At 40.6% G+C, this 17,690-nt stretch overlaps 3 protein-coding genes across 8 annotated transcripts in view; 1 reads left to right on the top strand and 2 right to left on the bottom strand.

Moving 5' to 3' along the window:
• LOC6631798 (mucin-5AC) overlaps positions 1-17,690 on the top strand; it is a 50,117-nt gene that overhangs the window by 17,115 nt on the left and 15,312 nt on the right. For 4 of the 5 annotated variants that reach the window (XM_070209685.1, XM_002055341.4, XM_070209676.1 and 1 more), the window contains one exon: positions 17,171-17,676. The gene's annotated coding sequence lies outside the window, so the exon portion shown is untranslated. Of the gene's footprint in view, positions 1-16,050; positions 16,439-17,170; positions 17,677-17,690 lie in introns of those variants that run through there. The other variant, XM_070209686.1, reaches the window with a different exon arrangement.
• On the bottom strand, positions 6,262-7,427 carry LOC6631796 (homeobox protein TGIF1). Of its 2 annotated transcripts, none has more exons than XM_015170952.3 (3): positions 7,202-7,427; positions 6,661-7,145; positions 6,262-6,540 (listed from the first exon to the last, which is right to left on the bottom strand). In XM_015170952.3, the coding sequence occupies exons 1-3, from the start codon at positions 7,278-7,280 to the stop codon at positions 6,520-6,522; spliced, it is 585 nt and encodes a 194-aa protein (XP_015026438.1). In that variant the 5' UTR covers positions 7,281-7,427; the 3' UTR covers positions 6,262-6,519. The 2 variants fall into 2 exon arrangements, with proteins under 2 accessions (XP_015026438.1, XP_002055375.1); XM_002055339.4 differs by having other exon boundaries at positions 6,607-7,145; positions 7,202-7,426.
• On the bottom strand, positions 10,909-11,591 carry LOC6631797 (uncharacterized). The gene has a single exon (XM_002055340.4). It carries the CDS (start codon positions 11,478-11,480, stop codon positions 11,043-11,045), a length of 438 nt encoding a protein of 145 aa, XP_002055376.1. The 5' UTR covers positions 11,481-11,591; the 3' UTR covers positions 10,909-11,042.

The following is a 17,690-nucleotide window of genomic DNA, read 5'->3' as shown; positions in this document are numbered from 1 at the left end:
ACAGTCAGCGCCCAGATATTTTGGGGTTGGGGTGTGGCTGGGTGCTGACTGGCGGGGGTTGCATCTAGATTGGCTGTGGCCTAAAAGCTTTAGGCGCTCCATAGCTCCAAAATGACTCCATTAAGTCAGTCGTTGGATTTCGCTTTATGGCTGTATGCTAATTGCCCGCTGATGAATTGAAGCATTGTGTGCCCAAGCTATAGGGTAGCGTGGGGTATATCAGTTTTGTTACCAGCTTTTGCGATGACCAGCAATTGGGAAATATATTCAATTTGAACCAATTCCAGTTTAAACCAAAAGCATGTTATTTTTCTTCAAATAAGTATTTGGCTTAATAAATTTTGAGAAGTATATAAAATTGTGTTGACCCAAGAATGCAATTGTATTGAAATGTTATAAATGAAATTATCTGTAAATGAGAATTTATATGATGTCACTTTAAATGCAAATAATTTGTTTGTTTTCAAGGTGAGAAGGTTTTCGACTCTTAAAAAATTGATTTCATAAATGAATACAATTTTGATTGGACACAAGTTTTATCGTGCTTTGCATGAGAATGGGCTTTGTACTGCTTAAATGTTTGTTTTGTAATGAAAATCAATTTTTATTTATTAGAGTGTCCTTTAGAGACGCAATAACTAATTCCTGTAGCTCACCTAACATAACAACACTACTGTTCGATTTCTAGAGGGTTTCTCAAAGACATTTTCTTGCCAAAAATACGAACAACTTTGTAAAAAATGCTTTTATAGATACCTGTATTTCTAGATGAATGCATGGAATAGCTTTGCTTGGCTTTGTTTTCTATACTTACTTGTATGTAAATTTTGTGGGCGTGACTTTGTGATTGGCAGTGGCACAAAAGCGCTGATACGCAGATACATTGTATCCATATATAGGTATATCAGTGTGAATATATATGGATGTAAATATTCAGTGGTATTCATGATTGTTGACAATGTCGTTGTCGCTGCCGCGACGGCCCTTTCACACAATTTGGAGCTCGCAGTCGAATTCGAATTGACAATCGCTTCGATTAGCTGCATTATGGATTGCCATGCGAGCTTGCTTCCAACTCTATAGTTATGGCCTATACGAAACGAATACTTGGGCACATTTTTGCGGTTAGGCTGTCAAATTCGTTGCACTCATTAGGCCAATTCAATTGGTCGCTTGGCTTTTTGGTCGCCAGTCGAAACAAGTCATAATTGTGTTGTTAAGGCCGTTGGTAATTCGATATGATATATATCCACACACACGCACACACAGAGAGAGAGACACACACATTCATATAAAAAACCAGACTAGTAACTCGAACTGCATGGAAATTAATCACTTCCCTTTACTAGAATTTGCATGTTGGTTTTTCGGGTTTTCAGTTTTTCGAATTCAGTTTTCTGTTTGATTTTTTTTTTATTTATTGTATTTTTCGTTTTTCTGTATCAATTAAAACCCAATTATGTTCGTAGGCATGTCTTGGCAAATATGCAACAAGATAATGGCTATCCGGCCATAACGGGTTTCACACACATCCAAGGTTGCCCCGACTCCAACGGCAGCTCCAACATCCACTCTGATTCCGACTCCAATTCCGATTCCGATCAAGTAAGTGTCAGCGCACCCCGTTGTCAGCCAATCAGCATAACACTCAGCGGGTAGCCGTCGACAGCTCAAAATTATTGAAATTTATTGAAGTACCGTGCCCAGATATGTAAATTATCAGGGCGCCTCTAAGCTATGGGTTCTTTTCGGTTTAAATTGAACAAATCTTTCCATTTCTCCAAATTCTTATATCTGCCAATTGTCTATATCTTCCGTTTTATTGACTAGTGTTGTGCATTAAATCTATTTAGCAAGATTTGAGTTGAGCACAAAGTTTATATAACATTTCTCACATTCAGAGCGCTGTAATTCTCAACTAGTTCTAGTGCAGACTTCGTTCTTGTTGTTGTATCTCCCCTTCTTATTCCGTCGAAGACAATATTTAATAATACAAATCGCTTTTGTCGTCCTGTCCGTAAATTTGCTTAACACACAGTTTGAAAGTCTCCGCCTCAGGTTAACAGTTCTAGAGGCTCAACCTGCCTTCATTTGTTTATTGGATGCTTTAAAATATTGCGCTTTAGGTATTCGGTTTTCTAGGGGCAATTTGTTTGCCTTATGCAATTGTTTAATTTGATCCTCAAATTGCAAAAAACAATCAGCGGCCAAATTATGCCACACAACTTTGTCAATGATGCAACATCACGTATGTGTGTGTGTGTGTGTGTAGGTGTATCTGTTTTCGCTCGCTCTGCATCATATGCTTAAATTTTTGCTCGTATTATTAGGAATTTATCTGCGCATTTGGATCGCCGCTTGTTGCGGGGCGTGGCGCACAATTTCGCTTTGGGCCAAACAATTTGAGATTACAATTATGTTAACATTATTTAATTTATTTTCGATCGCAGCAAATGAGGAAATTGTTAACTGAAATTGCAAAAGCCTACGAACATTGTGAGTATCTATGAAAAGTATCTATTCAATTTGGCAGGTGCCGAAGAACTCATAATGTGCATTGCCCCTCAAACAAATGCTAAGTGAGGCGAATGTCAGTTGAAAAAAAAAAACAAGCAAAATTAATATTTATAATTGTAATAATCAAAAAATAATCGCATATTTTGTGATACTACGCAGCTAATGTTATAATGCGTTTAAATATATCGTCAATTTTTGTGGCTATAATGAATTTAAATTTATTGTACAAATTATTTAAATTTACACTCGAGCTGTTTTGACGATGACAAACAAAATCAAGTAGTAACAGGTTGCTTAAAGGTAAGACTGCACGTTTTACAAATACCCTGTAGTCTCTCTGACCGACAGACAAAAGAAAAGAGAGAGAGCGAGCGGGCTGTCAATACTGCTCAGGGATAACTACAGGCTATCCTGTATTTTACAAATTGATTATAATCTGTGTTATCCAAATGATGATATATCAATATATATCAAACATATCCAATCAACCTTTCGATACTAGGAACATTATTCAATATTGTCTCTTGCTACTGGAGTAAAATTTATAGAAAATATAAAAAATGTATGTACACACAAAAAGGAACAGAAGCCGAACTGGAACTGGGCACACTGCTAGATTGGCAACTTATCAGTTGACCCTCGTGCAACTAATTCTAATTCAAATGTTGTCGCTTTTGAGCCCGCCTTGCTCCGGCCTATTGGCAGCCGGCCAAATCCCTGCCGGCTTGTAAGCCGTGTGTCGTGCCCGTGTCCAATTCCAAGTCCGTGTTTGTGTCTGTGTCCATGTCAATCGCTTGTTGCCGCTGTGGCAGCCAGACGCGGTGGTCCCATCGATCGGTTCGTTCGAACACATTGTCAGTGTCACATCTGTCAGCCGGATAAGATCGGAATAGATCAGCAACTATTTAAGCTTCCACTGCACTTGTATCTCCAGCTGTAGCTGTATCTGTATCTGTATTCGTATCTGTATCTGTATCTGTTGCTACAATAAACTTGTCATAAGCTCGGGCAGCGTCTGATTGATTCCAAATGCACGTTTCTGGCATAATAATCGAGTCCAAAATAACAGCTTGTGCTCTCAATTGCAAAATTGCAAACTGCCATTGTATACATGTGTTCTGGGTATCGGTATCTGTATCTGTATCTGTATTTTAAGGCTTAATTTATGCGCTTCCTGTGCAATCAATTGTATTTCCAAGTATTTCGCATTTTGTGGCATTCTAACGATCCATAAAAGCGCTCGCAGCCGCATCGAAGCTGCCATTGATCGCATCCTGTTGCCCCCGGCCATAGATTCATTGGCCGTCTCATGTTTATGAAATTTGTCACGCTTCTTGGCCAATTTCGTCAGGGCGCCAAGTGGCTGCTCAAATATAGACGTATGTGGCATTCTCAAGCTATGCAAAGACTCGTCCCCAGTGGCGGACTAATAGACAGGCCAAGCCAGCATCTGTGTTCAGGTCTTTTATGGCACTCCAAAGTATTTTGTAGCGCAATTATTGCTAATCAACATTGTGGCGGAGCAGGTGGGGCAGGTGGGACATGCGAGGCATGCAGCATAAACTTTAATTGTAGCTCAGACAAATTATAATTACAATTAAGAGCGATAAGTGAACGCTTTGGACCTAAATTGGCAATGAAATAGGCTGTTAATGCCACTTGGCTGACATTGCTATTTTTACAGTTTGAAAGATCTGCAGAACAGCTCAATTATGGAGATCCATTTGTAGTCTGATTTTCGGCTGTGTCTCAGAATATCAGCTATTGCTCAGCTTAGAACTGAAACTGAGCCACATAACATGAGCTATTATTTAATAGTTCTTATTTAATACGAAAGAAGCCTTTGTAGAACCTCTTACTACAATTAAATTTATATGGTATTTCTCTCCGAGCTTTAAGGTAGCCAGTGAGGAAACTTTAACTTGATTCTATAGAACTTAATTAATACCTAGCTATATTATTTTATTTATTTCATTTTATTTATATATATTATGAACGATATTTATTCCAAAGCACAAGGCAATACCTCTTCAAATACTTTTTTATAGCAATCTTTGGGGAAGCGGGGGTTAGATGCCCAAAAGTGAAATATTCTTAATACGTGGCTGCTGCCTGGGAGATTGAGATTAGAGAACAATTATATTGTTTATACTTAATGGGAGATAATACCTTATATTAAACCCCTTTTTAGTGTGAGTACAGGGTATACAAAATGAAAGGCCATGTCAAGAGCTGTCTCAGATTCTTGCTCTTAAACACCTGGCGAGCATGCGCAAAACCAAAACATAGCATTTGACTCTTGGCCAATTTGGTATTTGTTGTTAACTGTTAGCACGTCCCACACGCACTTTGGGCCAACACACAGGCACACACGCACACATACAGACATAGACACAGACGCACTCGCATAGGCATGATCATTATGCAGATTTATGACTTCAACACTTGCAACTGATAGCGGCCGTGTACACAGTCCGCCTACCTGGCTACGCGTCTGCCCACCTGCTCCCTCCCCACCTGAGAGCCCATTTGCGGCTCAGTCCCTGCCGCGTTAACAAAGCTGTTTGTTTATGAGGCGCTTGCATTGAATTATGGCACGACATTAGCAACAATTTAGCAGGCAGACATGTCGCCAGCTTCAATAATCATTAACAACGACACTTGGACGCTGCTTGTTGGTGCTCACTGTACCACATGCCCATGCAAACGCATGTGTGCAGTTATGTATGTGCGCTAACATGTGCAGCTACATATGTATCTGCATGTATTTGTATATATTTATCTAGGCCTTTTAGCTGCTGCACTGGCTCGGCTTGGGCCAAGTGGGCGTCTCAAATTGGCTTAATTAATCATTTTGTCGTAATAATCAACTTTAATTAAATTCAATTTCAAGTCCTACAGCAACTATAGCAACATATTGATCGACATCGACAGCCCCGATTGCCCCGGCTATGCGGCTGGCCGGTTAGAAAAAAAAAATTGTTATTAAATTATTACGAAATGCTGTGCAATGCGAACGATCGCCCGCCTCGCACCCCTCCCGCCGGCCAGGTGTTAAGTGTTCTAATTGGGGCTGACCGTTGCCTTATAGCGTGCTGATAACTATGTTGGATTTTGATGTAGTCCTCGACTCGTTTAATGGCATGCATTGTCGCCCGACTTGCAAATGAGGAAACCGAAACCCAAACTCAACTAAAAAAAAAAAAAAAGCACACAATGATCTCGATCTGCATATATAAGGCGTATGCCCAGATGCCCCCTACCCCCTCTTGCCGGGAGCTGTGGTACAGAACGGGCCGTATCGGCTGGTCAGAAAAACGTTTGCTTAAACGTTGTTTAATCACCGGTTGCAAGTTGCAAGCTACTTGCCATGCACAGTGGTACAAGGCTTATTTGCCTAGCATTCATCCCAGGTGCTTATACCAGGGCTGCAGTTAGATGAATCGCACCCAATCCTGAATCGACAAATCGGTACAAATTGAATTGTTCTTTTTAAAATTTAATATATTTGATACCAAAAGCTATATTAGTAGCTGTGCAAAACAAGGTTCATGGATAAAACCTCACGGCAGTCAAAAATATCTTTGGGCTTAAAAACATGCTTTATACAAATACGTTTATTTTATAAATATTCAAGTGATAAATAGTAATTAATACTCGTATATTTCCATAGTTTTAATAAGTATGTTTCCTTTGTTTACGTGTTTTGTATTTCTCCTTATTATGCAAGGGAAACGGCATTGCTCCCAAGACATTCAAATTGATTTATTTGTACAGAGTAGATGATAAATAGACAATTTGAATACGCTTCAAGCTTATATTCTTAATGACAAACGTGAGCTTTTGTTATTAGTAAATATTATTCTAAAATTTAACTATGGAGAATACCGACTTTTGTGTGAACTTTTTAAGTCTCTTTATGTACCAAATGTTTTGAATTTTCTTCAGTTCTTGCAAGGTTCACAATGTTCTCCCTTAGGTGTCTGGCGATTATTCATTGACCTAAGGACTATTGTCAATATCCTGTGTAGTAGAAAGAAGAAGGAATGTGAGCGAGAGTCTCCAAAGCGGCAATGGCTGAGGACATACCAGATCAGAGTCTGGAGAGCCTGTACCAAGGTCCATGGCATTATTTATATTTACATTCATGGACTGCATATAGTTGGGAATGGACTTCTTGGAACGTCGCGATATGGTAAAATGTGATGGGTTGTTGCCATCCCGACGTATCATGCCGGGCAGAATGCGGCGGCGCGCATTGATGAACCAGTTGTTTACTTGCTGCACCAAGATGTTTCCCTTGTGGGCAAGAATCCGCTTCTCCACTTCACTGGGATACGCGTTGTACCGATGCTCGTATAGCCAGCTCTTAAGGATCTTCACCGCGTGCGGCGGCAGGTTGCCGCGGCGTGTGGGATGCTCCTCCTCCAGCATAATATCCATATGGTTTCGTATTTCTCTATTGTCAGTGCAAGCCCTGGTTTGTCCAGGCAGCAGATGAGCGCTCTGATTTGCCATTTGGGCGATCGGATGTGCAATTTGACTGTTGTTCAGCTCTGTATGCAACTCTGGTTGCAAAAGGACTTGAGCATTGTCAGCACTTGGCTCTTTGTCGAAACGGTCGCTACCTGAAGTTTGCGGATATTCATGACACCCTGTACTACTTCGAGCTGAGGGGACTTACCGGCTCTTTCCATTCGCTTTGCATACTCAAGAATTCTCTGTCGCACATCGGCGGTCAGGACTAGTTCGTTGGTCGACATTATATCCGAACTAAATAGATGGTGGGTAATGCAAGGAATACTTTCTGGATTCCCGGAAATGAGTAACTAGCAAATTGAAAACGAAATAGAGAAAATCTTTGCGTTTACAGCACAAGCTTCGATAATGAAGTGAATATTTTGACCGGATGGCAAATCTGATTTTATGAATTCAAAGCCTACTGAGGGGCTGGCACTTTGTTTATTGTTAGCCTGACATTTAAAAGTCAGAAACGCAGCTAAGAAAAGCTGAAAGCCGCCTCACTCGCTCTCGCTCTCTCTCTTACTCTCTCTCTCTCTCTTACTCTCTCTCTCTCTCTAGATTACGATTCCAATTAGAATTTCGAGTTCAATGTGCTCAATCGCAGCCAACTTAACGCAGACGAAACAGCCCTGCTTAATCGATAGGTTCTGGAAAGAAAAGATTGATTAAAGAACGGGCTATTCATAGGGGAAATAACATCTATATTGGAATATTTAAATAATTCTATGAATTAGAATTTCACCTAGACTATATAATTACTTTTGCCAAATTGAAAGACCATAAAAGTTTGCTTATTTGAAAAGTTTTTCAGGTTCTATAGGTTTTTTGCCAATGTGCACACTGGTGCGTGTGCTTCTTTTGCATGGCAGTTGATTGTGTGCTTAAACTTCAATGTGGGCCTGTTACCACATTCAACTGCAATTAACTGTCATGATATATGACCAATCCCAGACGGAGGCACTGCCTCGGCCGCGGCCGCGATCTCGTTCCCAGTGACAGTCGCAGTCTGAGTTCGGGTAAGACCGTGTTACGGTTTCTGTTTTAGTTGTCTTTATCGCCGTTTCGCCGCTGGTTTATTGCACTTTTGGCAGCTAATATTTATTAGCCATAATTAGCGGGTCGACTCTGGCTGTTCTGGCCAAACTGGGCCCCCGACTCCACTGCCCATTAACCCAGCAACTGCTCACAGATCAGAGAGCAGCGGACATTTGGGCACGGCTTCCGGGCAGTTGTTTTAATTGCCTCGACTCTAAATCGAAAGTACACATATACGTACGATACATATGTTAGTACAGGCAGGGGATTGCCTCCAATGGTTAGCCCAGCAAATCTTTACTAAATGTCAAAAGCTTGTAGCAGGATTTGTTCGCATTGGATCTACAAATACTTGCGGTCTTAATTATATGACCATGGTGCCATAATTACATACGTTCATATCCAACATATAAAATGCAATCTCATCTTTCACCCGCTGCCATTCAAATCCAAGTTGAATCCAAACTTGAATCTCGAGACTGTGTTTTTTTTTTTTTAATTTTTGGCTTTGGCTTTGGCTTTGTGAAAAGCAGCGCGGAAATTATGACGCGTTTTTCTTTGGCATTGAACGAGAAGGTAAAGTGAATGTCTAAAACTTATCAAAAGGCAACTGCAGTTGGTTTTGTTGTTGTTGCTGTTGTTGTTGTTATTATTGTTATTGCTGTTGCTGTTGTTATAACAGTAGCACGTCGGTGGCAGGTGGCCAGGCAGCCTGTTCAGCTCCAGCTCCTACTCCAGCTCCAGCTCAAGCCTCAGTCTAACTTTGTTGGCCAGGCCGGAAGCGTTAACAAATTTGCACAGAGATCGTTTTGGTAAGCCAAACGCCAAATGGCGCCTCGGCACGCGCATCATCATCATTCACATCATCAGCATTTAATCATCATTGTGATCACGCTCACCATCCCCATTCCCAACATCATCAACATCATCATCATCATCATCATCATCGTCATCATAATCATCGGCCTTATCTTTATCTGCAACAAATTCATTTCCATTTGCTGCTGCCGCTTTTCGCTCTTTGCGGTTCGTGTTGCGGTTGTTCACTTTTCAATTACAGCTGCCAAAATAAAAAGGCGCAGTTTTTGCCAATGTTCAATTCCAATTGGAATGCCCCTTGAAGATATAGACAGAAGAAAACAACTTAAATCGGAATGTACCAGAATTTAGAGTTCATTTTTGACTGATTGCCGAGAGTGTTTGGAGATGCCGGACTAGGAGATACCCTGAACACCTACACTTACAAACATTTTAGTTTTATTCTTTACGATCACAGAAATTTATATGTCAAAAGCGTCGGTACCTATAGTCCGATCTTTGTGAAACTAAGGGCATAAATGGGGCAACCCATATGTATGCGATCTGAGGCTTTACCTCTATTAATGACATTATTTCAGGAGCAATTTCTTCAATCGGAGATAACGATGATATTTACACAATTCGAATATTAAGTCTTTTGTTCCAGACATCGACTCCTTGATACATAGGGACGGACAGATGGGCATAGAGAAAGGAGTCAGCTAGTCGTTCTGGTCAATTATATACTATATACTCCTTAAGCCGTTTTTTTGTCAATCAAAAGACAGATAATTAAAGCTATATATAAGCAATGTTGTTCTGCTCTTATTGTACTTGCCAGCTGTTCTTAACGGGTTAGGGAAGGGCCCCTCTGCACATGTCATAGCCAACAAATGGCTACAATTTGTCTGGCAGCTCGTTAAGCGCTCGAAATTGAATGCAGATCGGAATTGGAATTCGAGTCAGCGTCGAGCTTGTAATTCACAATGAGAGTCGACAAATTGCTAGCAATTTATTGTGCAATCGTCGCATTACGAATTCCAAATTTCAAATTCCGTACTCCGTATTCCGTGTTCCGATTTCGATTCAATTTTTCTGCGGCTGACGATGGTTCTCACAATTGCCCCATTCGAGTGCAATGGCTGTGCAATTAAAGCGATTTAATTATAGTACTCGAAATGGCGGCAATACCGAGTGTGGAGGGCCTGGGACTGGGCCTGGCTGCCATTTGGCCATTTGGCCATTTGGCCATTTGCTCAATGGCCAATGCAATAAAATTGCACGCGTATTACGATCAAATGCAAATGAAGAAGTCAACAAATTCCGAAACATTTTCTTTACTATGCAGTGAAAATTTCTGGGCGTTGTTGTTGCTGCAGTTGTTGTTGCTTATGGTGTTGCGCATGCGTGTGAGCCGACAATAACAACATTGCACTTACTCGCATAAATCGGTGACAAAGGCGTTCAACAACAGCGCAAACAAGAAAATCAAATGAAAACACAAAAAAAAAGACAAAACATCAAAAGAAAACGGCAAGCCGAAGTGTAAATACTCTATCCACTTGTAAATATTGAAGCTCGAAGCCTGGTTTGGTTAAATATTCGATTATTTCATATTTTTGTAATGATCATAAGGATGATTCTAATCAACATTTAATATAGTATATAGCTCGATTCAAATCGAATTTCAAAAGAATGTCAATTCTTTCGTATTGTAGCCATGATACCCGCTGTAAGGGTATGTACAAAAACCTATAGTGCAACATGAAAATGTATGGAAATTAATGCGCAGCACGCGAAAAATGCATTAAATGTGCGCACATACCAAGAAAATTGCAGAGCAGGGCTTAAACGAGCGTTTTATACATATTGTTTTTTCCAACTTATGCAATCGCATTCTTAAATTGGAAAACGGCTAGGATTTAAGCTACATGATCATATTATTATAAAACAATTTATACATCTTTGAAAGCACTTTGACAAATTGAAATTTTCCAATTCCGAAAAAAAAGAGCTTTCGGTCTAAGTATGTACGTTTGGGCTAGTTAAGAGCATTGTGAACCACAACTGTACATTTATTTGGTTGAAATTTAGTTAATGATCTTTGGGTGGGGGGGGGGGGGGCGTGTATACAAACTTATACAGATATACAGACTAATTAACATCAACTAATCCAGTGGCGCTATGGTTCCTAGAATGCGTAGATATAGCTCTGCGGATCCGCGAATGCGAAGCTTACGGGCACAGAGCTTCACTAGCCAGGCTATGTCCAGGTAGTCGGCGCCCTTCATTATGGCCCGTACGGTCGCCAGTTTCTCGCGCAGAAACTCCTTGTCCCAGTCGTCAATGTGGCGTTCGATGTCGGCGGGTTCGTCTTTGCTCTGGACCCAGGCGGGTTCCTCGTCGCCCTTGTGATATTCCATCCAGAGCAAAATTTTGAGTAGTACATCGTGATTGATGCCATGCACCGGGAGTATCAGCTCTTTGTATACGTTTTCCGCTGTGCTGTATTGGCACATATGCTGAATGACCTTTGACCGCTGCAGGACCCCAAAATCAATGCGTATAAGGAATCCGTCCCTTGTCTCCAATCGAACGTGGTTCATTGTGCAAATATTTGTTCAAGATTAAGTTGAAGATTTTGTCAAATTGCCACGACTTCTATACACAGGGGCTAATTAATTTTCAGTGTGTCGATAGAAACGATAAAAGTTTGACAGATGAAATTATCAAGGATATACTTGCATGTATTCAATTCATGCAGTGTTGTAAGCCAGATATCAGACATATCTGAAGCGCATTTATCTCTATCGACAGCCATTTGCAAATAACTTCAGATGATAGCTTTTGGATCGTCAATTAGTTAAGATGTGTTCAGTAACTAGACCTAATTACAGCGGCAACTTTTCACGAGCCAATAGACCGTTAGGCCAAAATAATCATAGCGTTATCGAACACTGCATTCGCTGTGCGTCAGCAGCATTGCCAAATATTCAAGAACAGATTCCTTCCAACTGATGACAGCTTGGACTAGAAAAAGATCATTGCTTAGTCGGTTTGATATGACTTAAAATTGTATATTCGAATACTTGAACTAATCTTATTTGGCTTAACTAAAAATTAAAATTTAGTAGAGCCGCTTGATTTTATTTAAATCAGGCAGTTAGTTGGTTTAGATCAGTGGAAATCTCAAAATAGATACGAAAACAATTAGTTTGAGATAAGATCTGTTGTTCAGTGTTGTGAAATGTCGCACACTTCAGCACTGCAAGGCGTTGCACATTTGTGAGAGCACTTTGACACTTTCATGCAACCGGAGGGCTGTGCCAAATGGCAGCCGTAATTCCACCTGCAAATGAATGAAAACAGAAAACGAAAACTTTCTCGACATACTTTAAAAACAATGGGCGTATGTGGGCGTGGCTCGTTTTCTTATGTGCCACAATTTCAAGTGTAAAAGTGCATGGGAAATCGCAAAGCAGAGTCGCAGGTGAAAACCCATGAGAAAGGCTGCCAACATGCAAACACTTACCGACTGAGGTCAACTACTGATTACGAGTGCTGTGAACGGAATATATATTTTATTCTACTAATTGTTAAATTTGATTTTAGATCTCGGTAATATAAGTACATACGGAGTGTGTGCAATCCCATTTCTCAAAGTGTTTATTTACTGTCGCTCAGCAACAAGTTAGCTTAGGCTTTGGGTCAAGGTGCGTTAAGGGTTAAGAGCAAAGAGATTGTGAAAGAAACTGCAAAGCTTTCATGTTAAGAATCACGTACTTGAAATTCGTAAATACAATTTGGAAGAGTAGGTTGCTCAATGCAGAGGGGACTCCGAAATTTAAAACTTGGAAAGTTCGAAAATTTCCGAAAGTAAAGTCAGAATTTTCGCTGCATCCTACGTATCCAGCGATCACTGTACCTGACTGAACGAATAAGCAATATTAGTCAAATTACATGTTTTTTTTAAATTGTTTTTTTTTTTTTTTGGAGATAGCTTTCATAAAGATCGGTTAAAATAAAACCAAAGTTATATACAACTGCGCAATTGAACAGAGCAGCATCTTTAAGAATTTCTGTATACATGTACAAACACACATTCATAAGTGCTTAATTTAATTTAATTAAGCAATTTTAATTTAATTAATTTTTTTGATTTTTTAGTTTTTATTTTAATATCTAGGGTAATAGCTCCGCGCGGAGAAATGACGTTCCAAAACGACATAACTCCGCGCGGAGATATGACGTTCCAAAACGACATAACTCCGCGCGGAGATATGACGTTCCAAAACGACATAACTCCGCGCGGAGATATGACGTTCCAAAACGACATAGCTCCGCGCGGAGATATGACGTTCCAAAACGACATAGCTCCGCGCGGATATGATATGACCTTTCAAATCATCAAATAATGTCCGATTTTGGAATTTTATACCAGTTTTGATTCGTAAGGATCAGTTCTATCAATTGGCATCAAGAAAAAGGAAATCCAAAATTTTGACCCAAATCGACAAAATGGCAAGGGGTTACATCAGGTTTTTTCTTAAGATCGAAGTCGGTGCGAACATCGAAACTTTTTCGATGATGTTTTTTTTATATCTCGGGTAAATAATGTCTGATTTTAAAATGTTATACCTTTTTGAATGAGTACGGATCCCTACCATCAATTGGCATTCAAACAAATTAATCATATGGAAAAATGTTGCTGACAAAAAACCGATTCGTTCGTAAATTCCATCTTTTTGATTATTTTTTGGAATATTTCCGTCAAATAATGTCAGATTTTGGAATTTTATACCATTTTTGACTCGTAAGGATCAGTTCTATCGATTGGCATCAAAATAAAAGGAAATCAAAAATTTTGTATTTAGAATATATATGCATTTGATGTTGGAAGAAGAGAGTTCAGGAGCTCCCGACTAGAACCTCTTACTCGTTTTCTAACTATTTTTTGTGGGCTTTGGCTTTTGCGGTTGCACGAAAAAGTGCAACGAAATATGCAGAAAAATGATTTAATAAGTTGTTAAACAACAACTCGAAGTCAACCGGATATCGGACTGCGCAGAGAGCTGGCCAAATGGTTTTGCAATTTCCCTAAGTTTTTGTTGCCGTTGTTGCTGGCGTTGCATGTCGCAACCGTTTTGGCCAGATGCGTGTGGCACGATCGGACGAACCGAACCGTTCGTCAATTAAACGGCAGTCGAAATTTACAGCTTGCGCCCAATTAATGCCCCAAGTGGCAAGCCGCACACACACATACACACAGCTCCTTAAGCTCCAGCGCCACTTGCGACTTGCGACTCTCAGACTGTGGACTCACGCTCTGCGCTCCCCACTTGCAGCTCACAAGTCGATTAATCAAAGAGCCAAACGTTTTGACGCTTATCGAACGTTTTAACGCCTGATGATGATCAGTCAGAGGCAGCAGCTGGGTCGGGTGCAGGGGCATGGCTATTGCCAGTGGCAGATGCTGACGACAATCGTCAGCAGCGGCAGCAACAACAATCGCACATTGATTTACGAGTTCCGTTCGCACAATCTCACGCTTGAGGCTGGGACTCGAGCTGCGGCATTCGATTCGATTCGTTTGCTTTTTGACTGCATTCGTTCATTCAATTCATTCACTTCATTCAATTCATTCATTGGACGCCGCGGAGCACATCTCGCGAAAACATTTGTCGACCTCACGTACCGTTCGACAGCATGACGCCAACCCCAATCCCCCCCTCCACAGTCTTCGCCACCTCTTTTCCACCCATCATTGGCGAGCAATAATTGTTGTTTTTTTCCCCCATTTTACGAGTATTGTTTAATCACCGACAACTTTTGGCTACCTCTGCAATCATTTTGCTGATGTCTTTACCGCTTTGATCGAGCCGGCGTTTCATGCATAATAGATTTGTTGTTGCTGTTGTTGTTGTTGCTGTTGTTGTTGCTGCTGCTGCTGCTGCTGCTGCTGCTGCTGATGTGTAGCACTTGGCCGACCGAAGGCATTCGAATTTAGATTTGGTTTCGTTTAACGTATCGGACATGAATCGACAGCAAATTTGTCGACTGCTCAACCCGCTCAACTCGAGCCCTCTTCCCGCTCTGTTCCACACTTGGCCAGCGTCAAGGTTTTCGTTTATTTGCCACACGATTTCAAGGGCAACTGCAGAAGCTTTGTGTACCGGCAATTTGGACTGTTTGTTTATGTTGACAGAGTTGTGGCCGCGGTGCAATTTGTGGTTTCGGCTGCAAATCGAATCGCTGCTCAGATAGTTGTAACACAATTGATTGGGGCCAACTCTTTGCCTCGAACGTTCGCATCTACGTATAAATATGTAGGTTCAAGTGCGCGCTTTCGCCACGCCCCTCAGGGGCGTCTACACAATACCTGGCATAGCTTTGGGTCTCGACTCAGTAAAATTGTCAAATTGCCTTGTTGATGATCTTCTTTAAACATCAAGGCACATCCATTGCCGCAACCACAGGTCACAGTTTGAAAACAACTGGGGTTACAGTCCTAAAGTCAGCAATTCCATAATCAAGAATATTTTTACCGCCAGAATATGCGCGCCTTCGGCTTTGGTATTTACACATATGTGAATGCCATCTAGAAAGATTAACCATACAAGATATGTATGGCTAGTGCTAGAATGGAGTTCAGGGTATCTCCTCATCAGACACTCCCGACTAAAACGAATTTTTTATTTTATAGCATTTAAGCACTGTTGAAACAAAACCCAAACTTAAATCAGAGCTAGTCCTCAATCGGTTGTGGGTTAGCTCGTAGTTGGGGAACTTACATGCTTAAGCATTCCCATGAGGTGTACACAGACCGAGCTGCGATCATTAAGAAAACTGTTGGCCAAGAGTTAAGCAAAGAAAGGTAAACTAATTAACACATCGACACCGAAACTCGATGCCAACAGACATAGAAATATGGGTCGGTTGGGCTATAAGCGTAGTCGGGTAGTACGACTGCCGACTCATGGCGCATATATTTGTACATAGTTGGAGGCATATACATATAGTTCACTTAGCGATTGACGCTAACTAATGTAATTTTGATGTACTGAGCAAGCACAGTTGAACAAACAGCTAGAAAAGTGTGTGTGCGTGTGTGTGTGTGTGTGTGTGTGTGTGTTGCAAGCAATTAACTGGGCGTCAAGTGTTGACCAACTGCGTGAGCTTCACTTGAATCGAGAAATTATCAAAGTGCTGAACATCGATATGTGGAAATGCATTGTGACATTCTCCCAGCTGCCTGGGATGTCCAAGCGAAGTGTGTTGAAAGTTTGTTTGTTCAGGCGCCAGTCGAAGAGATTTCGCGTTCCCCTCTTTTTCCGCCGATTACTGATTTCGCAATGTTTGCTTAATTCCTGAAGCGTGCGCTCATTGAATCGAACAATTTCCGCCTTTCGCTTGCCACTGCATGTCGATAACGATAACGATAACAATGACAATGGCAAACACGATGACGATGACGATGACGATGACATCGATGTAGAACTGGGTAGCGGCAAAAAGTATCGCAATGCCATTGCCAGACCTAGATCCAAAGCAGCCTTGATTATTGGTAAGTAGCTTGGCTGGGACCAAGTCTTGCTACCGTTTATAAATCTCTTAATTAAATGCTCATTAAAATGCTAATTACGCATTTTAAGTAATTTCAACATTTTCAACTAATGTAATTGTTGTTTTTACTTCTCTATACGTTCCATTTCAATGGCACCGAGTTGTTGCCCGGACTTGGAACAGGGCGAGTAAATGGCCATAAAAACCTTCGCGTCGGTTCATTAGGTTTCTCTGTTCTACTCGTAATTGCATTGCGGCTTTTCCGGCTGACGATTTCGATATATGCGCCTTGGGAAATACCCATTTTATTTCCTATTAAATGTCTGAGCTCGACTTACACAGCTTGGCCCAAATTTATACAGTTTCGCCAATAATAATCTGAGTCATCTGGCTTCACTTTGAGGTGCCAAAGACTTATTGGCCTTCCAGACGTTTGTACAGAAAAGCTTCCACCAACAATTGTGGAAAATTGGTGGAAATGGTTGCATGAATTTGTTTCTTTGCGAAAATTCATTTAAATCGAAAAGAAGATATTTTATTTTAGTATTTTAGCGCTACCAAATAACTTGAAGCTAAATTTCAAATTAAAAAAAAAAACATGAATCTCAAAAAATAAGAGGCTACACAAACAGTAGGATAATTAAAAAATATGTTCAAAACATTTGCCTAAAACAAAGAATGTTATTATCAAAAAAAAAAAAAAAACCTAAAATTGTTTCGTTTTATATTACAGAACCCCAATCGACGCCGAGAAGCGTCATGTTGTTGTCGCTGTCTTTGCAATATGTAGAACAAACGCAACAACAAGAACAGCCTGCTCAAGTAATCCAATGCGATTTTTGGCCAAGAATAACAACTCCATTAAAAATCGTGTAAAAAACGGGCTTCAGTTCATCTAATTTAACAGGGGAAGCCAGCACTAAAAAGTTGTTAAAACACCGACATTTTTAATATTACCGGTCCGAAAAGTACTCGAAGCAATTGCCAGAAGCAAGTAGAACGAACAAAAGCACATTGAAGCCCAACAAGAGAGCTTGAAACTGACGAAAAAGTAGCAAACAATTTGCTGGTGTTGTTCACAACAACTGGAACCACAACAACAGCAACAACAACAACAACAACAACAACAACAACAACAACAGCAACATCAACAACAACAACAACAACAACAACATCACAAACAAGTGTCGCCGTTTCTTAATGCAAAACAACCATTCTGTGATATCTTAAGATCCAAAGGTGAGTTGCACAAA

Source organism: Drosophila virilis, chromosome X (genome assembly GCF_030788295.1).
Source record: "Drosophila virilis strain 15010-1051.87 chromosome X, Dvir_AGI_RSII-ME, whole genome shotgun sequence".
Lineage (NCBI taxonomy): Eukaryota > Metazoa > Arthropoda > Insecta > Diptera > Drosophilidae > Drosophila > Drosophila virilis.
Note: the sequence above shows the minus strand (reverse complement) of the source record. Positions and strands in the feature narration are given on the sequence as shown.